This window comes from Nanorana parkeri, unplaced genomic scaffold, assembly GCF_000935625.1.
Source record: "Nanorana parkeri isolate BGI_ZX_2015 unplaced genomic scaffold, ASM93562v1 scaffold633, whole genome shotgun sequence".
NCBI lineage: Eukaryota > Metazoa > Chordata > Amphibia > Anura > Dicroglossidae > Nanorana > Nanorana parkeri.
This window is the reverse complement of record NW_017306901.1, coordinates 554694-578687: the sequence shown is the minus strand read 5'-3', so window position 1 is coordinate 578687 and position 23994 is coordinate 554694. Positions and strand designations below refer to the sequence as shown.

General features: G+C 42.3%; 1 protein-coding gene across 1 annotated transcript in view; it reads right to left on the bottom strand.

Moving 5' to 3' along the window:
* Window positions 1-6: 6 nt before the first annotated feature.
* Window positions 7-23994, bottom strand: part of UBTD2 (ubiquitin domain containing 2) — a 73786-nt gene continuing 49798 nt past the window's right edge. The window contains exon 3 of the mRNA XM_018563110.1: window positions 7-492. Coding sequence (XP_018418612.1) covers window positions 95-492 — 398 coding nt within the window. The 3' untranslated portion in view covers window positions 7-94. The remainder of the gene's footprint in view (window positions 493-23994) is intronic.

The following is a 23994-nucleotide window of genomic DNA, read 5'->3' as shown; positions in this document are numbered from 1 at the left end:
AAAAAAAAAAAAAAAGAGAAAGTTACAGGCTGCGTACAAACATAGCAAGGAGTGACTTGAATAAAGAGAAGGACGGTGTGCATGTTTGAGATGGTCAATTCTCTACCGGTGTAGGATGTGGAATAGGTTGGCTCACTATAACTTGTACTACATAGTCCTTGGGAATCTTCAACTCCTCCAGTCTCATTTTGTCTGTCAGTGGCCGCCCCGAGAAGAACCATCGCTGACTGGCTGGTTCAACCCCTTCAACAGTGTGGAGGCGCCGCTTCATGTGATATACAGTGTCCGTGCTGCGCACCAATAGCCTAAGGTCCTTTCCTGTGGAGAGGCGTAGTCGCAGCTGGCATTCATGTCCAGAATTTGGAGGTGGCTCCGGTATGTCCAAAGTTTCTGTATCGCTCTTCTCCTCAATCATATTAATGGGAGGGGCAAGGCAGTAAACAGGTAGCTGGTAGCGGTTTCCCAGTTCATCATAGCACTCAGTAAGGGCACCTTGGAAGAGAAGGGATAGATATACATTTGTTAGAATAATTATACCATAATACACAGTAAAACATCATATAGAAACTATACAACAGAAGGTTCTACTAAGCTATAGGACAGGACTTGAAAATCTTCCCAATTTAAAGTGGACCTTCACCCTAAAATGATAAGTTATTCCCTCTCCCCCTCTACTACTTAAAAACATTTGTTTCCTTTCTTTTTTTAATCTGGCTCTAGTCCACCTTTGCCATTCTCGCCTAGGTGGGAATGGAGTCTCCTGCAGCCTCCTGGGATATCCACCACATATATCTGAGGATACTGCAGGAGTAGGGACACAGACCAGCCAGTGGGCAGAGCTGCGCATGTCTTTGGGAGGCATACTGCCTGTACCTGGAAGCATCAGCCAGCTCTTTTATTAGTAAGAAGCACCAATATAGCTGTGCGGGATCTGGTCTGTGTCCAAAATCCAATCCAAAATATTTTGATCACAAGAATATTCTCTCAAATTCATGGTTATGGCCTTGGTGTGGTTTAGCCCTCTTTTTCTTATATGTGGATCACACAGTGAAAAAAAGCTGGTGACCTCTAATCCTACACTCAAACTTTGCTTTGCAGAAACACAGTTGTTGTCATACCATGTTTTACCTGCAGGTGGCGCAGGAGATCATAGCATCCTATTCTGGATGAGCTAGTTGACAGTTCTTCTGCACGTTACTCAGCTGGCCCTCATTAAAAAATAGGATTTTTGTACTCACCGTATGAGGCAACAGATACAGTGGAGGAAAAGGCGTAAATTAGACCGTAATGACCCCAAGGGGCCACCACGGCCTCCGCCCAGGGATCCAGGGCCCGGGCCACAAACCCGTCCACCTTGCGGTTGAACGGAGACGCCAGAAGATCCTCCTCCGGCGTCCCCCAGCAACGACAGAGCTGCTGAAAAAACCTCGGGTGCAGAGACCACTCCCCCGGATCCACCGACTGTCGACTGAGGTAATCGGCCTGCCAATTGTCCACTCCTGGGATGTAGACCGCCGAGAGAGCCAGAACTCGATGTTCCGCCCAGGACAGAATCCCGAACACCTCTCGACCCGCGGCCACACTTTTTGTGCCGCCCCGGTGGTTGACGTACGCCACCGCAGTGGCGGTGTCCGACTGGGCCCGAACCGCCAGACCCTGGCCGACCAATGAGGGAGAGAGAGGCTTTCTCCTCCGCAAGACCCTGATGTAACATGCTAGCCCACTCCGAGTCTGAGAGACCATGGCCGAAGCCAAGGCCGGACGCATGAGAGCGCCCGAGAGAGTACAATCTTGCTAGAAGAAAATCCAGTCAAACGGAAGAAAGGAAAAAAATTCCTCAGAGAGAAATTTTTTTAGCTCCTTACTCCTGACGCTAGGCAAAAAACTGGAGACTTGTCAGCAGGTGGGGGGTTTGGCCACCGGCAGGGGCCGCCCCTAGGCTGTAATTGGTCTTTAGTTTTGTGCCTAGCGTCCTTCTCCTGCAGGTGGCGATATTACCCTACCATTCAGGATCTACGATCTGTTGCCTGTGTCCTTCAATGAACGGGAGAGAAATGTAAGAGTATTTTTTGTATTAGTGTCAGCTGGCACTCCCTCATGCCGCCTGAGCACAACACTGCGATATGCAAGCACCGAGTTTGCGGTTATCGTGCACCCTCTGTGCATGTCCACTGACCTCATTCTACATAACGGTAATTAGTCATCATAATGATTCTGGTAATCACATCCCCTGGGCTTTGTAACGCAACACCTAAGATAGGAAAACCCTTAACATAAAAAGAAAACAGATATTATCAGCCTGGAGCTTAATCCCAAGATGGTAGAACACTAACTTTACACAATGCTATGTATACGTGATCTAGAAAACATACCAAACAGATTTTATAGATCACATATATAATAGTGCGGATACAAAGCTCATATTTAACATGAACCTGTCCATTCACATGTGTTTGGTGAGGGTGTTTACATTTTTAAGACCCAAGTGCTTTACTTCTTGCACATATCGAGTGCTGGTGACTTCTATTATGGACTGTCAGCCATCCAGGCCCAATGTTCATTTCAGTAGGTTAGAGCCCCTGCTAATGCCCCCATACAGACCCCCCCCCCCCTTCTGCATTGTGGGGAATCTCCCCACAATGGACACAGTGGCAATAAAACCAATTTTTTTTTAGTAGGGTGGGGAAGGCTAGAACCCCAGTTAACGTATTATTGTCGTCTGTGCCCTATAAGCGATTTCTCACTGCAACAGTGACATTTTTCCTACAACAATAAAATAGGGGAAATCTGCTCAAAGGGAACACTTAAAAAAATAATCTTACAGGAGTTCTAATGTTCCTACTCTATCTTTAGAGAGCATCTTTTACCAAAATGTTTTTGAATAAAGTTCGTTAACCACTTTGTGTTTTCCATGCATGTTTAGGTGCACTTTATGTAGGACTAATTACCCTTTAACAGGAGTTTATTTGCCCAATGGACTTCCACAGTGTTATCGACCATTTGGTAACATAACCAGATGTGTGACCAATAGCTTGTTGTTCCCATTTCACCACGTATGGGTGTGAGCTATGACTTATTACTGGATTTGAATGTAATGGAAAAATTCTATATTCTTTCTTCCAAGATAACCAAGGGAGGGGTAAGCCCAGTTGAATTGAAGTAAAACAACTAAATCTCATGGTCTGGAAACACTTAAGGCTATAAAGCTGTTATTATAGATAAGCCTGCTAGTATCCATTTGTCTTGACTAACAGCATGATGGTGGATGACACTAACACATTTAACAGCAATGGATACATTTTACAACGCCATGCTTCTAAGCAAGTCTGTTATACAAAGTGCTCACTGGACTTTGACGTAAGGGAATTTTTCCTCTGCTAAGAAATAGGAATTCCCACTTCCATTAATATTGATAGCTGTTTAAATCAGGACTGCAAAGTCTTTTGGCATTTAATAATAAATGAACTCTGGGCAAACAAAACCTTTCATTTAAATATATTTCTTATTAGCTGCAAAGGATATAAATACAATATGCCAAATGTCTTTTGAAACACAGATGTTACCTTGTAAAAGTATTCAAATAATCGTGGCATCAATGGGCTGCACACAAATCTGTGCAAAATGCAGAGCTATGGGAGGGACCCAGCATGTCCACCCATTACAGGCTACTTGCAGAAAACTACAAGAGGGGGCAGAGAAAAGACCAGTCACCCTGCACAAAGAGAAAACAGCAACAAACCAGTACACTAGTGGGTCAATTTAAAAAACAATTGCAGAGCCATTCGCCATGCGAATCTGTCTATGTTCGTTCTGTGTGAATCGGTGCAAAAATTTATGTTCTTAGTATGTTTTCTTTTCCGGTTAAAAGTAACATTTGGAAAATACCATGTTATAGACACTAGAGAAAATACTTATTTCTTTGCTTCTCAGGCTCTGACAACTGTTTATAAATTGAGCCTCAGGTGTCCGAGGAGCACCACAAGCAGAGCCCAGTGCCTGGTATTGAACTACAGGCAGGCCCCCCTAATCTTCAGTCCAACAGGGTCTCGGTACAGCCTCTAAGATGGTGCCAAGAGTTCGCCAATCTGGATAACTGCATAAAGAGTGAAGATCAGCAGTCTTGATTGGAAAATAAAATATCTGGTTATCAAAAGAACAAAAAAGGCTAGAAAAACGGTTACATTTTTCTCTGTAGATAAAAAGAGGTCTATCCTCCTTGGACACTAGCAAAGAATGTAAGAACGATGGGACTGACTTGCTAATGTCTTTTTTGTTTGCCAGTGTCCACTTCTTCCAATTGTTCCCCTGTCCCTTAATCAATGAGAAAGTAAAATGGTTTATTCTTGCCAGATAATTCCTTCTGCATTTTAAATAACCTAAGGTGCGCTCGTGTGAATGTAGCCATACCTTTGCAAGTATAAAGTTTCTTCTTTCTGTCCGTCTCACTCAATTACAAATTGTAACCTTAATACCACATTGCTACATTCCTATCCTCCTAGGTAAACAAATACCTTGATATAATGTAACACTGTTCAGGGGTGCCCACTATTTTTCGTCTGGAGATCTACTTTTCAAATGACGAGCTCATTGAGATCTACCAACGAAAAAAACACCTGCATTCAGGGGCGTGGCGGTGCATTGAGGTCAATGGCACCGCCGCCAGGCTTTGCAGGCAGGCCCCTCGCCGACAGTGCGATCACCTGCATTAGTGCCTGTGTTCCAGTCCAGTGCGATCCGCAAAAATGCTGCGAGTGGGGGGATGGAGCCGCTGTGACAGAACTAAGGACGAGCAGTGAGGGGAGAGAGAGGCGCCGGCTGTCAGATTCTGGCCGAGCGTCTCTCTCCTCACTGCTCTGCATTAGTTCTGTGACAGCGGCTCCGCCCTCCCCCGCCGCCGGTTCCTTCACTTCTTCTCGGAACCCCGCTGGGGAGAGCAGCGGGGGTCCAGAGAAGCGGCGGGAGGAGAGGACATGGCGATCTACCAGTGATCGCTACGCGATCACTGGTAGATCGCGATAGACCTTGTGGGCACCCCTGATCTAGATTACCCGTCCAGCTGATATTACTGTCCAATTCAGATTTCATTCTTTTCATCTCAGTTAGGTAACATCTGTAACCGCAAGCTATGGTTAACACCGAGCTTTCTTTTATATACAAAAATGGCCTATTTTTATTTCTGTCTGCTGTTTGTGGTTACTATAGACCATTAACTAGTTTCAACATGTATTATCTGAAGTTAACTAGGGATGTTCAGATACCAAATACATATACAGACTTTTCCAGCTCCAGACTAGACTAGTTATTTGTAAGGAGCACACGGAGCTCCTGGGAGTTGTACATCTCTGTTTTAATGTATGATTTTGTTTGTATAAATATATATATAAGGGAGGCACCGATACCAGTTTTGCAAGTACAAGTACTGATACATTTGTGTTTATTGTCATGTGACAGTTTTTCTAAAACAATACAGACTAATGATTTCAGGACAGTGGTGGAGTGCCAGAGCCAGGTCCCAGCTGCAACTTCTGCAACCCTGGTAGTTCTCATGAAAACCGTTTTCACTTGTTTGCAGATGCATTCTTGTATCATTAAAGCTGTGTCTTCTTATCTTATTTAATAGTAACCACCTGTATGACCGTTCTATGACCTATAGTAGCATTTATTCATTTATATACATGTGCATGATTTGTATTGGTTTATGCTCCGCCATCTTAGTTTTGTATATACAGTTGTGCTCATAAGTTTACATACCGTGGCAGAATTTATGATTTCCTGGCCAATTTTCATAGAATATGAACGATAACACGAAAACCTTTCTGTCACTCATGGGTAGTGTTTGGCTGAAGCAATTTGTTATCAATCAACTGTGTTTACTCTTTTCCAATCATAATGACAACAGAAACTACCCAAATGACCCTGATCAAAAGTTTACATACCCCAGTTCTTAATACGGTGTTTTGCCCCCTTTAACATCAATGACAGCTTGAAGTCTTATTTGTGGTATGTGTGGATGAGGCTCTTTATCTTCTCAGATGGTAAAGCTGCCCATTCTTCCTGCCAAAAAGCCTCCAGGTCCTGTAAATTCTTGGGCTGTCTTGCATGAACTGCACGTTTGAGATCTCCCCAGAGTGTCTCAATGATATTGAGGTCAGGAGACTGAGATGGCCACTCCAGAACCTTCACTTTATTCTGCTGTAGCCAATGACAGGTCGACATGGCCTTGTGTTTAGGATCATTGTCATGTTGGAATTTCCAAGTACTTCCCATGCGCAGCTTCTGGGCTGGTGCATGCAATTTTGCTCTAGTATCTTTTGATAACATACTGCATTCATCGTGCTATCAATTCTGACCAACTTTCCTGTGCCTTTTGTAGCTCACACATCCCCAAAACATCAGTGATCCACCTCCGTGTGTCACAGTAGGAATGGTGTACTTTTCGTCATAGGCCTTGTTGACTCCTCTCCAAATGTAGCGTTTATGGTTGTGGCCGAAAAGCTCAATTTTGGTCTCATCACTCCAAATCACTTTGTGCCAGAAGGTTTGAGGCTTGTCTCTGTGCTGTTTGGTGTATTGTAAGCGGGATACTTTGTGGCATTTGCATAGTAAGGGCTTTCTTCTGGCGACTCGACCATGCAGCCCATCTTTCTTCAAGTGCCTCCTTATTGTGCATCTTGCAACAGCCATACCACATGTTTTCAGAGTGTCCTGTATTTCACTTGAAGTTATTTGTGGGTTTTTCTTTGCATCCCAAACAATTTTCCTGGCAGTTGTGGCTGACAGTTTAGTTGGTCAGAACCCCTCATGTTCCACTTCTTGATTAGAGTTTGAACCCTGCTGATTGGTATTCTCAATTCCTTGGATATCTTTTTATATCCCTTTCCTGTTCTATACAGTTCAACGACCTTTTCCTGCAGGTCATTTGACAATTCTTTTGCTTGCCCCATGACTCAGAATCCAGGCACGTCAGTGCAGCACTGGATGAAGGATGCAAGGGTCTGTCAGGAGGCCAGAAACTCATTGGCCTTTTATACACACACACTGATTACATGCAAACAGATCACAGGTGAGGATGGTTCCTTTTAATAGCCATTCACACCCCTTTGTGTCAACCTGTGTGCATGTTATCAGGCCAAAATCACCAGGGTATGTAAACAGGGTCATTTGGGTAGTTTCAGTTGTCATTATGATTGGAAAAGAGTAAACACAGTTGATTGATAATAAATGGCGTCAGCCAAACCATACACATGAGTGACAGAAATGTTTTCGTGTTATCATTCATATTCTCTGAAAAATGGCCAGGAAATCATAAATTCTGCCAGTGTATGTAAACTTGCGTGCACAAGTGTATATATATTCCTTGTTTTACAATAAACCTTTGAATATAGAGTGAATGCACAACTTGGTGCGACTCTTTATTCCCAAGTACTTGTCTGAAGCTGACAGCACGATCAAATCCCAGAAAATCTTAAGTCCTGGTTCACACCTGGGCATTTCACAGCGCGTTCCTACATGTGAAAATGATTGCCTATGGGCATGGTTCCCACCTGGGCGTGTACAGGTGGGAGCTTCTTTGGGGCGTATTTTCCGCGCGTATCCATTGGGATACAGCCGGATAGCCCTCATAAACGCGCGTTTGTTGTGAGTTTCTTTTACCGCGGTGCAAACGCGCATATTCCGTACCCCCAGGTGTGAACCCAGCCTAAAGAGAAAGTCCTACCAGGAGACTGAGGGTTCAAGTCAGCTCAGTGTAACTTTCCTGAGGAAACCTAACACATCCCTCCCCTCTCGTTTTGGTCAGTTAGAAAGAAAGCGAGTGGAAATCTTAAATGACACGGCTGAAAGTAGTCCTAATCTACACTTATATCAAACTTCTAAAAGAAAAAATTGGCCGGATTTCTCCGTTTTAATGTGTTTAGTGTAAATCGAAAACCACCACGGGACAGAGGTTGTCCAATACATAAGGCCACACCTGAAAGGTTCAATGTATTTAGGTTTTGAGTCAAACTCCTGAAATAAAAGACAAAAAGGTAAGTACTCAAGATTAAAGTTACTCATTGAAAGACTACATCCTTTAACTATAGAGTTATAAAATCTGCGCTTGGTGGGTTATATTAAATACTATTACAAAACTGCTGTGCTATGGACACTAAGGTCAAGAATGGTTGAAATGATGAGTGTGCAGCGCTAAGGGTCAATACTAATAAAAGTGATGATAATCATCACTTTTATTAGTATGTTAGTATTGACCCTTAGCGTTGCACACTCATCATTTCATACATCCTTTTACTACTTGTGCACTTTCCACCAGCCTACCTTCTTAGTGATTGCTGTTTTTAGGGACCCTGACTGATAAGTGCTTAAACTGCAGTGTGAATAGATGTTACTTTACGCATTTAGCTGTAATAAAACCTACAATAAACTACATATGGAATGAGAAACTGCAAAGAGAAGACACTGTAGATGAGGGAATAATGAAAAATCTGTTAACTGGTAATCTGCAAACCGTTTCTCATGGTATAAACATGCTAGGTTTGAATCTGATAATTTAATAATTATGTATAATATATAACAGCTGGCTTTTGATGTGTGTTTCTAGCATAAATAATGCACAAGAATAAGGCACAAGAATAAATCAGAGACAAAAAAATGGCCTGCCTTTTTTTATGGACCAAACCAAGCAATAGCTACAAGTCTAACATAGTTTTAAAGTGACGCTGAATTAAGGAGTTAAATCTTAATGCATTCAAGTACATTAACTATTAACAGAATTGTATCTCTTTTGTATCACTCAGCTGTAAATACTCAAAATCATCTCTAAATTGGTGCCGACGCTGCTCTTCATTCTGGAGGGTGGCTACTTTTGTTCTCCGTAGTCCCTGTGATGGATTACAATCTCATGTTTAGTTTACCAATTTGTATTGAGATTGTAGTCTATCACAGGAGTGAGCTTGGAGCAGTTAGTGATACACAAATAAGGTCCAGTTTTGTTAATAGTTATGGTACTTGAATGTATTTTTAAGATTTAAGTCCTGAGTTTAAGATCACTTTAACAGGGAAAGTTTGAGGTATTTTCATAAAAGACGGCGACATAACAAGAGTTATTATTCCAGTGTTTACATTAAAGTATTTTATTGCACTAAATGTAGAGATTTGTAGATCAGCCACTTAAGGCAAGCTAGATTAGCCAATACAATCACCTCCTTGCTTATAGTGACTAAAGCGTTATCTGTCCACCATCCAACTTCACTTTGTTGAAGAAACAATCTCTCTGAAAGAACTCCAGCATCCCACACACTGCTAGCTGTGTCACAAATCTAGTCCCTCGCTGCATGCTTGGACTGGCTCCTACTTTATTACTGTATCTTTCAATGATGTAGGGGTTGGCAGATCCCTCACAGAGTGCAGCAGTACATCACAGAGTGCAGCAGGGAATACCAGAAGTTTTGAATATCAAAAATCTATCAGATAGATTGTCTCTTCAACACAGGGGAGTTTGCTGGCGCGGGCAGTAGCATAGGTAAGTGCTAATTGTTTGCTTTGCAGGGATTGGTTATTTTTAGATTTTAGTGACAAAATCACTTCAACAACTTTTGAGATTGAAGATATCTGGCACACAGGGAGTACAATGTTTCAATGATTTAGCTGAACCGTGAAAAGGAGCAGTACAGTCGATATGTGTAGCACTGCAAAGTGTCCATGTTTTTCATGAGCAAATATGACTGTCCCATATACATTTATGATTACAAATTGTATACATATGTTCACAAAACATCAACATAATAAAAACATAGTGTCAAGCTGATCTTACATGACAATATTAATAATTTATAAGATTTTGCATTTTCTTTAAGATACATACAAGGTCTACTAACTGAATATTCAGAAACAGTGGGATAAAAACCTTACCCCAAGCCTAACTCTCAATACTAAATCTCTGGTGAAAGGTATAAATACGATCAAAGTGAAAATGCTATACACATAAAAGGAGAGTTTCAGGTTTATATTTAAAGGAGAACTATGAAGTGAGTGAAAATCACTCATCCTCATAGTTCGAGGCAACGTGTGACAATTAATTTGTCACACGTCGGCTCAATAGATTGGGAAGTGAGCGAACACATACCGTCGTTCGCTCACTTCTCGATCCTTTCCCTGCAGGGATTCCCCCCTCCTCCAGCGCTGACTGGAGGAACGGATGGAGGAGGGGGCAGGTTCAGCTGGCTCTGCCTCTAAATAGGCAGAGCCAGCTTTCATTCAAGCAGCTGGGTGGATCCAGACAGTAATGTCAGGATCCGTCCCGGCTGTCTTAGTATATCGCGAGCTGTAGCTCGCGATATACTGAGCTTTGGGTCAGGGGAGGACGCTAAACAAAATAAAAAGAAGGGCGCCTACCCTAGTGCAGATTATTTTTTATTTTAAAAAGACACAAATATAGAGTGCAAGGGTACTCACAATGGTAGGTCAAACAAAGGCATGTATAGGTGGTTAAGGATACAGCAGTTTTCAATGGTTAGGTCAAACAAAGGCATGTATAGGTGGTTGAGGATACAGCAGTTTCAGGACTGCAATCAGTCTGTGTGCCACTAGATTGTGGCGTTGTTGACGTGTTTCCGGGGTCACGCCCCCTTCTTCAGAACGGGAGGGGAGGACGCTAGGATATGTCCTCGCGTGACCCTTAAGAGAACTATGGGGAAAAACACTTACACCATAGTTCTCTTTTTAATTAAATTTGACATTCAAATCACATTCAGCTCGATAACTATATTATTGGAGACTAAAAACTTGCCATAATGTTAGATGATCTTTTTATGGTCAGATCGAATGTTTATATTTCTCGTTTTTGAATATTTTGTTTTCTGCACACATTTACAAAATGCATTACAATATAATGTTAACAAACATACACAAGGAAGGCCCATTATGCGAGAATGGATCAATCCCATGGGAACACCCCTGACTTTGTCAGCTAGTTATGGAGATGAGCTCCAAAAGGACAGGTGCTCAGCCAGAACCAGATGACAACTGCAAGTGTCATAATGAGATGTATGTACTGGGAATGTATTTATCACCTGCTTACACCAATTGTGAAAACATTATGTGAAACAAACTGCAGTACTACCCGTGTGCCCTGGCTTATAAAATGAAGATGGGTTTCCTGGGGTTAAAGTTTTATAAAAGGTATAAAGCCTGCTTTGATTACTTTTAAAAATGGTTATACCTTTTCAAAAAAATATTGAACATGAAAAAATGACGTGTTGATGTTAGAAACCCTAACGCAGACCCTGCCATCAGAACTGGCTGCTCCATATAACCTACGGCCACTTCAGGGGTGCAGAAACCTCCTCACATTAGGTAAGGTAACACCTCCAAAAGTGATTAGCTAAACAGTAACGTCTGTCCACCAATACACCTATAAATTGAGTAGCATGAAAAATGAACATAGCAATTTGTACAGAACCTGTTCTCAACAAGGTGAATGCTTTAAAAAGTGCATCTTTAACACTAAACCTCCCACATTAAAACTTAAAGTAAACCTCCTAATCCCTGAGCCTAACAAAGTCTCTACACAAATCCCCAACATTAAACTAAGCCCTTGTTCTGTATACACACCTTTTCCTGCACCAGGAACAGCTGCACTGAATCCTCTGAGCTCTACATGAAAGATACAGATGCCGCATTGTAATTTATCCGCCCTTTTTAATCATTCCTCCCTATTTTTTGTATGCCCTTTCTATGGTACCATTTTTAACATGTTAAATAAACTATTTAAATAAATACATTTTCACTCGTAGGCTTATTCATAGAGGTGATGAATAAGCCTACGGGTGAAACATGTGAGAGGTTGTAGCTGGCTGGGGGTGTGCAGTGAGAGGTTGTAGCTGGCTGGTATTTGTTGCTTTATACACTTTTATTCACTGTTATACTAGATTTGCTGTGAATTTCAATAAAGTCCTAAGTATTGGAATTCTCTGGATTGTGCGGTCTGTTCATATACTAATAAAATATGCCGCTAGATTTCCTAAAAATACCTTTGCTAGTGAATATTCATGCTGACACTTCACCTGACATGATCCCACCTATCCAATGCGACATAAGGCAGCAAAAGGTTCAAAAAACACTTTAACAACACACTTCTCCACTATTTCATAAAGATTAAGATACAGGTACAATGAAAAAAAAAAATATCAGGAGAACTTTGAAGATGATTTTTGGGAAGGGAACTACCAGCAAGTTCAATTAAAACCTGAAAAAAATTAGTCAGGATTGTGAATACTTGTAGCTCGTTTCCTTCATAAAGAGTCTTGAAAATGTTTTTATTATTGATATTTACACAGCGCCGACAATTTACACAGTGCTTAACACTCACTGACATTTACTTAGGGTGCCCACACACCTTACGATAATCGCGGGAAATCCCGCGATCGTACGATTATCGTAAGGTGTGTGGAAGATGTGCGACAGTAGTAGAGGTCGCGCGGCTTCCACACACCTTACGAACTTGTTTGAATACCTGCCGAGCATCGTACGATGTTCGGCGGGTGTGTAGTATGTTTGTAAGATAAAAGCCGGACGGGCCGGTGTGTGCAAGCGCACACTGCCCGTTCAGCATTGCGGTCATCAGAAGCCCAGCATTACACAGCTATGAGGTGAGTGGAAATCACTCATCTCATAGTTCTCCTTTAAGGAGTCCATATCTCACATACAAAGCTGATTTAGACAGGAGCCAATTACCTACCAGGATGTCTTTGGAGTGTGGGAGGATTACCTGGAGGAAACCGATGCAAGCACAGAGAGAGCAAAATATTTGGATATTTGTAATAGCTGTGCATACTGCGTGTTTTGGCAAAAACAAATCGGCTAGGGGGAGAAGCGGCACTGCAGAAAAATAAACTTGCTTACAGAAATGAAAATATCTATTAATATAACTGTACACTTAACAGGAAACACGTATTACAATTAAAGTGGTGTTATAACCACAAGGCTGGCATTGATGCTTCAGAGGTGTGAATTATAGTGAGCATCTTCAGGTTTATACAAGTCAGATGTATAAGCCTGCATTCACACCTAGGTATCAGCATTTATCGCTTAGCGTGCTTTGCACATTTTTAAATGCGTTAGACACATGCATATGAAGACGTGCGTCTTGGCCGGCAGATTGAAAGACATTACAGTCAATGGGCAAACGCATGTAAAGATGCACAGAAAAGAGCAAAATGCTTATTGTGAGTTTTCCAGACATTTCTATTGAAATCTATGGGGCTAAACATGCTGCAAACTGCCCCAAAGAAGCTCAGGAAATTTTTCCAGCAAAAAGGCATTTTGCAGCCTGCTACAAAATGCTCAGGTATGAACGGGGGCCATTGAAATGAATGAGAATTCATGTGCTGAGCATTTTGTGGTGTGTGTCTGTGTGCAACAAAACGCGTGTGAATGGGGGCTTACCAACAATCTGTGATTCCAACAAATAACATAACATATTAGCTGATGAAAGTGTATGATGAATTTACATTATTTTATGACCACTAAAGCTTAACTTTTACTGCCACTGATGTAAGTATTACAGGATATAAACCAATTTTTTTTGCAGACATGAATGTGCATTGAATAAAACCACCCGTTATTGTCTATAAGTCAGAGAATATGAGGTTCCCCCCCAACTTGTGTCGTGGGCTCACCTGTGTCGTGTCGGTGCCCGGGACATTCATAGCTGCATTGATCATGGTGATCAGAGGGTATCCGAGAAACTTCTGTCTCTCGTTCTTTCTGCAATGAACACACAGGAGCTTAAGGTCAGGTTCACACCTGGGCATCGTGACCATGCGGCTATTGTGCACGAAAACACGCGGATGTCCTGCGGAGTCACGGAGTCTCACACCACGGCTGAGCACACTCAATGGGGCTGTGCAGCAACCACTATGTGCAAGCGCACATGATCGCCTGGTCCCAGGATGCGCGCCCCAGGATCGCCCAAGTCTGCACCTGACCTAAACTCTGAGCACTTCTGGGTTCGGAGCTATGAGAGCCCGGTGATAGTTGTGCCAATATCATGCTACATAAAAGAACTGCAACTAGTATCATTTTATTTTGTAGATGCTCAGTATTCAGATAGTCTGAGGATACAAAACATATCAGTGCTGAGACTTGTCTTCTCCAAGGTAAGAAATTACTGAAGTTGCCTTGATAATGTGCAACATGAAAATGTTTTTACAGAAAGAATACGTTATACAAGTTAACAAATTAATTTGGCTGTATGTAAAGAGGCACCTATGGAGCATTGCCATCTGGGCTCTCTGCAGGGAGATATTAGAAATTCACAGGCAGCTTCGCATACTTAAGATTCCAAGAGTACATACTCTGCTGGAAGGTGAATCACTTAAAGCAGATCTTTACTCTCAAAAATCTAATTCTACCAATGCATCCCTCTTTGTATGATGATAAATAAATAACACAGACATGTCAGGTGTAGAATGCTGTGATTCTGAAATACTTACACTTGGAGAATTCACTTCCTGCTTTAAAGGGCAAAATTACCTAAATTTGGCAAAGCAATTCACACCGAGATTGCCTTGTCATCAGCAGAGCATTGCTGGGAAATCTCATGTGTATTCTCACGAGATCTCAGGGAAAGGCATTTTCCTCCCCTGAGATGATGTGTCTAGTCACATGTGCCAGAAATCCAGGAAGTAACAGGAGAGCTAGTAATCTGCTATTTGTAAACATGGCCGCTGTCGGGAGACTGGGGAAGAAAAGAGAAATACGGTTTGCAAAGAATACAAAGCCGGCAATTATCTAGAAGTATGTGTTTGTAGATTGTCATTGCTAAACCTTTCTAAAAAGGTGTGTTTGTTGTTATTTCAAAGATATGGGAAAGGTCTGCTGTAAGCAAGCCTTTCTAAATACTTTAGGGGCCAATACATATTTTTTCAACATATGGTTTAAGGTTTTCTTCATACCTTTGGGTTGTGGTTATGTGTGTGTTACCACAATGCATGCTACTACAGTATGCACTTGCAAGTGTGTTGCAGTGTCATTCATTCTGAAGGCCACCCAATGCACTAAGGCAACAGACCTGAGTTGTAGCACACCCACAATGTAATATCGTGCATTGCTCTGTGTTGCAAAAAAAAAGTCTAGTTTTAGGTGCGCCGTGGAGCATTAGCAGCCTATTCCAATTATATGCGTTTCCTTAACACAATGCACTATGATAGCATGTGTATGGTGACAGGGAGTCTTTAGAGAAAAATATATTTTTCCAACCTTTAAGTTGTGACACACCATAATAAAATTTGGAATGCTTATGACATAAAGAAGAATATGGGGTGTGTCCCACCTCATTCAGGTCTATTTATAGCACAACAACAGTAAGAAATAAACTTCAAAGGGCATAAACCTTGCCACCAGCTGCCATACAACTATTATGCTATAAAGCTGAACTTGGGCAGATCTTTTTTTTAATCACTTTTTAAACCTCAGTTTCTAACTTTAGCAGATATGCGCTTTGTTTTGCAGTCAAAGCATCAGCCACTGCTTAATCTTTAATGAAATGCAGAATTTCCGCGTAGCCAATGTCCTGTATATAAAGACCAGTGGCTGCAGTGCCCGCTTCTTCTCTGGCCACTGGTCATGTAACTTTCCCATTATAGTTTAATTTTGAAAGAGGTAGCACCATTACATTGCCACTCACTGTAGTTAAGAGGACCCAGGAATCTCAGACCCCCGGTCTGTTCCACCCACTCTGACTATCTAGTTAGGTAGACAAGCCAAGAGACCTAGTCTGTCACACTCAACATTGCATCATAGCTTGGTAGACCGGTCAGGAGACTTCTGGTCTGTCATGCCTGCCCACTCCTGCTGGAATGTATACCAGCACACATGCACACCCATTCAATACTACAATTCCCATTGCATAATGGTAGTCTGAAATAGGGGTATGAACACTTAAGAGGAAGTGATGTAGGAGCTTTCTCAATCCCTCAGCATGGTTCACAGGCTAAAGCTGCTCTTTCCTGTATACCCTGGTGACATCACAAACTTTTAAAAAGGCGAATTTAGCAAAAACTATGCAAGTGTGGCACAAACCTATATAGATATAGGGATTTTGCTATGATTTTCGAAAAGTAATGAAAACTGGATTAAATTAGCTTTATTATATATTTCTGGAATATGTTTTTGGATTGCAACTGAAATACATCTATGTGAAACGTTACAACAGAAATTAAACTAAGCCAATTTAAACGAAGGCAGCACAAAAATACACACTATCTTGGTAAAGTGTCTTTGAAACATCATATACATTTCATTAAACCTAGTCAGAAAACTTGATGTCGTGTCATCAAATTATTATTTTACAACTACTAAAACTCAGGAGTAAAGTTTGGCATTACATGATATGATATTAAGATTAAAAAGCAGACACTTAAAATAAATGGCAAGCGATACGGAGATTGTCAAAATAGCTTAATAAATTGGGATACATTTGGAATGCAGGCACTGTAAACAGATCAAGAAAATTCAGAAGAGATTTTCACCTAAAACCCCCCCCAAAAAACAACCCATATCTGGGGTATATGTTTGGCTTATTTAAATTACCATTATAACACAACATAATGTATTCCGGTAGCTGTATGGGGTGAGGATAGTATTCAGTGTATGAGTTTGTCCATCAAAAGTAACCCTTGCCAGGATTGGGACAAAACCATAGAACACTGCCATATAGTTTAAGTGACACCAAACTCAGGAGTTAAACCTTATAAAATGTATTCAAGTACCTTAACAATTTTTTTTATGGTGTTGGTACAGCAAAATTAGCTAACATTATACAAATTCTACCGTGGGGTTTGTAAACTTTTGAGCACAACTGTATTGTAACCCACTACAGCTTAATGTAGTAAGAAAAAGATACATTTAGATTAGTTGCCATGGGTTATGTCACCATGATCTTACTTCCTGTGAGCTCATTAGAATAGGAAGTAAAGGGATATATTTTCAGCTTTGCTCCCTGGACTCCCATCCTAGCACAGCTTGCACCCCTTCCCCAAAGAGGTACACTCACGAGATTGTAGATGCTGTATAATTTTGCTGATTTCAAATAACACCGATACAGAACAACAACAAAAAAATGTACACTGTTCTGAGGTAGAGACGTATCTAAAAGGTTCAATGTTCTTGTAAAGTGCTTCACAAAGTGTGCAGAAAACAAAATAATCTGCCACTTGGCAACTACTGTATATGCGCCATGATAAATAAACCCAACTTTACTTTTGGGGGAAAAAAACAAAAAAACACACTTTTCTGCACAGGCACAATATAAAAATAAAACCTAGTGGGGTCCCATGCACTGCAAGGGTTAAATGCACGTTAGGTCTAGGAAGTACAAAAAAAGGAGGTATTACTTACCTTACTCCCACTTCTGCAGGTTCCAATCTTCACCCTGATGGGCCCTAATCGTTGTTAACCCTGCATTGTTGGTGGAGGGGGTGAGTGTGTAAGCGTGGGGTGGGAGCACCTTAGAGAGAGGGCTTCTTGGAAACGGTTGCATGGATGGAGGGAGCCAGCCAGAGCAAGGAGTATGGCAAACACACTCAATATCTCTGCACCCCTGACTTAGGGGACCTGCAAGCAGCCTCACTGCTAGGGTTGCTTTTTCTTTTCTTGTGCCCAGAGTTGGGCTTTAACTGTGCACCAACCAAAAAGGGGACAGACCATTTTTTATCAAACCAAGGAGGAAATAAGATCTTTAAAAGGATAACTAAACTAAACTATATTTTTCATAAGGTATACCAAGGACACAGGATCTGTTCCTAAACTGAATTGTTTTCCTTTTATTCTAAAATACAAAGCACAGACTGTTTCCAAAGTACTGGAATATTTCCATGAGATATGCTACCTATTACAGATATTTCCATTCGTTCCTTCGTTCTCACCTACTAAATTTGTGTATGATTTTTACTTTCATCCGTGGCTACATAACAATAGAGATATAGATATATATAATAATTTAAAAATGTCTGGAAATTTCCATCTCTAGAAACCTGCTTTACTGAACTATGACTGAAAAGGCATCTCCTGTCCTCCTACAAACAACTGTTAATCACATTCATATAGCTACGATGGAGAGCCAATACACTGTAGCTTCCCAACAGAACCTGCCTGGAAAGCTCTGTGCTACCAAATAAATCAAAATAATGGCTTGCTTTGAGTACACTTGCTACATTCAAGGAAAGCTAAGCTATGTAGTGTATGTCTATGTCCTGCCAGACTGCTGGCAAAAACGCATTCAGCTTCTGACTTTAATCAGAATAAATCAGATCATAAAATACACCGCTCTTCATGAACAGAAAGGTCCCGCCTGTTTATCGCATACAGAGACCATGTTATGGTATATATGCATGTACACTACAGTTAAGAGAACTATGACCCGACCTATTTTTGCCATAGTTCTCTTTAGGGTCACAAGAGGACATATGCTAATGTCCTCCTGTGACCCAAAACTCAGCATACAGTAGGTTATTGCCCGATATATGCGGACAGTGCAGAGTCACGCTGCCTGATTGACAAGTGGCTCTGCCTGTCTAGAGGTAGCTTTAGGTGGTGTGTCCCAGAAATGCGTTCAGCAGAGGTAGTGGGACTATGAGGAGAACAGAGTTCCCAGAGTGTCTTCTTAATCTGCGGGGGAATCCCTGTGGGAGAGCCACCACTCTCTGCAGGGAGAATATCGGGAACTGAGCAATCAGCGGCATGCGTTTGCTCAATTCTCGATCAATAGCGTTGACGTGTGACAGCTTTAGTGTCACACATCGGCTATATCTATTAATGTTAATGATCAAGTCGATACGTAAGGATGCAATATAATGGTCATTGCAAGGTAAAAGAAATGTTGAAGTAGTAAAAAAAAGTAATGCATGCAGAGCCCACCAGGAGGTGTGTTGGGGTGCCATTGAGAATGAATGGCAATGCAACACACCAGCACAGCTAGCATGCGGTACTGTGTGCTGTGCAACTGCATGTGCTAAATGCCTGGATCCCATACAATTAGCACATACAGTTCATATAGAAAAGAATCCACCCCCTTTAAAATAAATCACATTTTGTTGATTTGCAGCCGGAAATGAAGACACACACAGTTTTTGTTTTAACCAGCTGTATTTACTCAGTGCAATGTATAACATCCAAGTAAAAGATAACATCAACATGTCAGAATTTTTTTTTTAATTCAAAAACAGAATCACTGAGTTGGAAAAAGGATCACCCCCTCCTAAAAATGACTTGTCAACTCAATCAGGTGTAGCCAATCTCCTTCTCAATGGCACACAACGCCATTTGACTTTCAACTGTGATCAGCTGTGGGGGTTCATTTTGATTAGCTCAGCATGAAAAGAGCTTTCCTGGAGCATTCCCTGGTAGTGCAACTGTAGCTAACAATTGACTATGGGTGGCAAGGCACTGTCAAAAGATCTCCGCGATAGAGTTGTGGACAGGCACAAGTCAGGAGATGGATACAAACAAATTCAAAGGCTTTATCAATGCCTAGAAGCACAGTGAAGTCTATTAGGAAATTTAAAGGTATATGGTACAACACAGACCCTCCCTGGATCAGGATGTCGCTCCAAACTGGATGACAGAGCCAGAAGGAAACTGGTCAGAGAGGCTACCAAGAGGCCTACTGCAACTCTGAAGCAGTTGCAGGCATTTATGAACAAGAGTGGTCATTGTGTGCATGTGACAATAATATCACAAATTCTCCACAAATGTGGCTTGTAAGGGAGGGCTGCAAAATAAAAGCCTGACTGAGCTTTGCCAAAACGCACTTTGAAGTTTCTAAGGCCACATCAAAAAAGGTGTTCTGGTCAGATGAGCCTAAAATTTAATTGTTTGGCCTCAACACCAAACGATGTCTGGTGGAAATCCAATACAGCTCACCGTCCAAATAACACCATTCCTACAGTAAAACATGGAGGTGGTAATATCCTGTTATGGGGGTTTTTCTCTGCAGCAGGGACTGGAGCTCTTGTCAGGATAGAAGAAAAAATGGATGGAGCAAAATACAGTCAAATTCTTGAGGAAAATCTGCTGCCCTCTGCCAGAAAGTAGTCAATGAGAAGAAGGTTTACCTTCCAACATGACAATGACCTAAAGCACACAGCAAAAATGACCACACAGTGGTTGAAGAAGAAAAAAGGTGAATGTCCTTGCATGGCCTAGTCAGAGCCCAGGCTTAAACTCCATTGAAAATCTGTGGAATGACATGAAGACTGCAGTCCACAAACGGTCACCATCATATTTAACTGAACTTGAGCAGTTCTACAAAGAATGGGCAAATATTGCAAAGTCTAGATGTGCAAAGTTAGTAGAGACATATCCCAACAAACTAAAGTCGGTAATTAAAGCAAAAGGTGGTTCGACAAAATACTGACACAAGGGGGTGATCCTTTTTCCAACTCAGTGATTCTGTTTTTGATGTTTTTTTTTTTCTGACATGTTGGTGTTATATCTTTCACTTGGATGTTATAAGTTGCACTGAGTAAATACAGCTGGATAAAACACAAACTTTGCGTCTTCATTTCAGGCTGCAAAGCAACAAAATGGGATTATTTTAAATGCGGGGGGGGGGGATTATTTTCTATACCCACTGTATGCTATGGTGTGGACAAGCCCTAAAACATTCTCTTTAATGCAGTAGGAAGGTGAAGCCATAGCTCACATAAGTAAACAGGCTTGTTTTTGGTTTTAGGAAAGGAAGGTTTATGCAAATCTTAATGGGAACAAGATTATCCGGTTGTAAAATCAATAGGTAATGCCTATTCTCCATATGAAACATGAAAAGCCTAACCAAATTAGCCACCTTTCAGAGCCCTAAACAAAATAACTAATTTTGGACCACTGTGAAAAGTAAGGGACACTTTAAAATGCATAGCCCCCGCTTTTACTATTTATAGTATGTCGGAACTGTGATTTCTATAAAAAAATATCATTGCAGTGGGGCCCCCCGAACTGCAAGGTTAAGCCTAGGGGTAGAGGAATGAGATGCTTACCTGCTCTTATCTTCACTACGAAGCTTAGGGTTGTGGGTAGGCAACTGCCATTTTCACACACACAATGCAGGGCTGCTCTGTGGCGGAACTACCGCCGGTGCCGCTGCACCGGGGCCTGAGCCTACAGGGGGGGCCCAGTATCCATTAAAACACAGCCCCGGGGCAGAGATGAGGGGGCCTGCTGGTGTCCGGCCGCCGGTTACCATCGGATTGGTATGCGGTGGGCCCCCCCATCTCTGCACCGGGAGTGTCCGTTGATCACATTGGTGTCCGGCAGCCCCCCTCATCTCTGTGCCGGGAGTGTCGGAAAGACCCGACACTCCTGGCGCAGAGATGAGGGGGCCCGTCGGCCACCGCATACTGTGGAGGGAGCCGAGAATAAAAAAAAAGCCTGCAGGCACTGCAGGGGGCAGCCCTGGGCCTCAGCCGTGAGGACCCAGCAAACAGCCACCCGCACACGGGCGCGCTGTCTGACACACACACTGGGGTGGGTTTCTGCAGCCTCCCCCACCAGAAAACCGCCAGAGGAGGTGAAGGTAAGTTAATAAATAAAATCATTATTGTTTGTAGCCCAATTGATGGACATGCTGTATAAAGTACAGCTGGTATTTGTAGTTATATATAGCAGGTCCCATTCTGCATTGCAGCAATGCAGAATGGCACCCTCTATAGAGGACTACAAATCTCAGCAGTACTTGATACAGCAATGCCATTTTCTAAATATAAAAAAAAATATTTTTGCACCAGGGCCCTTTGTTCCCTAGGTCCGCCACTGGGGCTGCGGACCTTGCATTGTATGAGATGATGCCAAAGTGCGATCCCCAGCTGGAACAGTAATGAGTGTGCTTCTGTGGACCGGTCACACATCATGCTGGAAGCCTGCTAGAGTGAGGAATAAAGATGCGTATTACAGCTTATTCCTCTACCCTGAGACTTAACAAGTAGTTAACATTAGACTTAATGAGCAGTGCCCCCCACCAAGCACTGCAAGGGTATTTAAAAACACCAGCAGCTCAGCTTTAACGTTATATGCAAATACATATATGGAAGCACAGCATGCCATACAATTAGAATTTGCTAATGTCATATCTGAAATAAGACTATACTTACATAATTTTCAGTAAAACAAAGCCAGTGTCACTTTCTTTTAGAAACAATAGCAAATGGAAAGAATTTGGCATTTCCCCTGCATAAAAAGGTAAACAAATGCGATTCTCACAGGCTTTCAAAATGAACTGGAAATAAACGCTGCAGGCATATTGGCTGTGCGCACATAGAGGATATGTGGCAGGAAGATACTGCACTCGGGACAAATGAGACTACTTCCCTAATACAAAGCCAGCAGAGCCTTGCATAGCCTTGGATCCTAATTCCCTATATAACAGTAATAGCAACACCCATGTCTGGAAAGCCAGCAAGTATCCTATTGCCACAGTATTGTGACAGTGGGAAAATTACACAAAATCAGACACACGAGTAATAAAGTGTACCAACAAGGTTATGAATGTGATAATGTAGACCAGCCTTTTTTCAACCAGGGTGCCTTGGCAGCCTGGTGTGCCTTCTGGTGTGAAAGAGGGAGACTCTGGAGATTAAAAAAAATTAAAATCTTTAATAAAGACTTACGAAGAGCAGGATCCAGTCTGAGACAGGACAAGTAGCCACTTAAAACGACACTGCTCCTTCAGAGCAAAGTAAAGATGTTGGTATAAAGCTGAAAACCACTGATACTGACCTCTCCAAAAATCTCCTGTCATGCCTTCCTCCATCGCAATTGACAAAGGTCTGGTTATAGGGGGAGCATATGACCGCCTCCCATACTGCGGTGCACAGGTTTAATGGCTAATCACTTGGTCCAAGCATTGCCACATGCATTGCCACATGAGGGAGGGGGTGACCTCACCTCTCCCTTTAGGTTCAAACACAAGCTGGCACGGAGTATTTTGGTGGCAGCTGCATAGTGAGGAATTGGCTTAAACACGGACACTGCCACTTTGCCCTGAATAAGCATAGTGGCAGGGTCTCCTTAAAAAGGTACACTATAAAAACACCATTTAATCCAGTTAAGAACTCCGTTAAGAAAAAAGTATACATACATTTTACCACGAACTAACAAATGCCCAAATCAATTTGAGTCCCCTGAAATGTACTGGTACGGCAGCATACAGAGTGAGAGGGGGAGTATTAACACTCTAAGACAATGGTTCTCAACCTTTCTAGGGCCGGGGCCCTTTGGTAACATTTTCCACGTCGTGGTGAACTCCCAAAAAAGGAGCACTGGACATAGTAACGCATTGGACTCTGGACCTAGTACTAAAACCAGAAGCACACTGACGAGAGAATACAAGCCCTCCCAAGCCCCTGCTACCTGCTTGCCAATTCTGTCTCTTCTGTAGGTGCAGCCTTCTCATCCCCTGCACTGGTAAGGCCCAGCCTCCGGCAGAGCCCTCACTATATGGGAGGGCAACACGACTGTGAATAGAAAAGTGCTGCTGTACACACTCCCCGGCCGCCAGATGTCACTGCAGCAGCCGCGGCCAGGGTGTGTGTACAGCGACACTTTTCCATTTACGCTGCTGTCATCCTGTCTGAGTGACTGACATTGACGCTCTAGGAGGAGGCTGGAAGAGCCTTTCACCTAGAGCAGAAGGCACGCAGCGACCCATTCAACAGGGGGTTGTGACCCATTTTTGGGTCGCGACCCCAAGATTGAGAACCACTGCTCTAAGCCAATCCGTGTTCTACTTCTGTGCTCAGTGCTCTCATTAACACAAGGAACATGTTCAGGAACGACTTATTCAATGTGCTGCTGTTCAATCACTGCCCAGTCAAAGGATGTGGTAGATCCTGCACCAGGCTGTATTGCTTAGCTGGTGTCCAGTCTGCAGAGAGATACAGAACTTTACATCTTCTGACTGGCTGGAGAACAAGGGTGGCTGAACAAAATTACATATCCTTTGGCAGG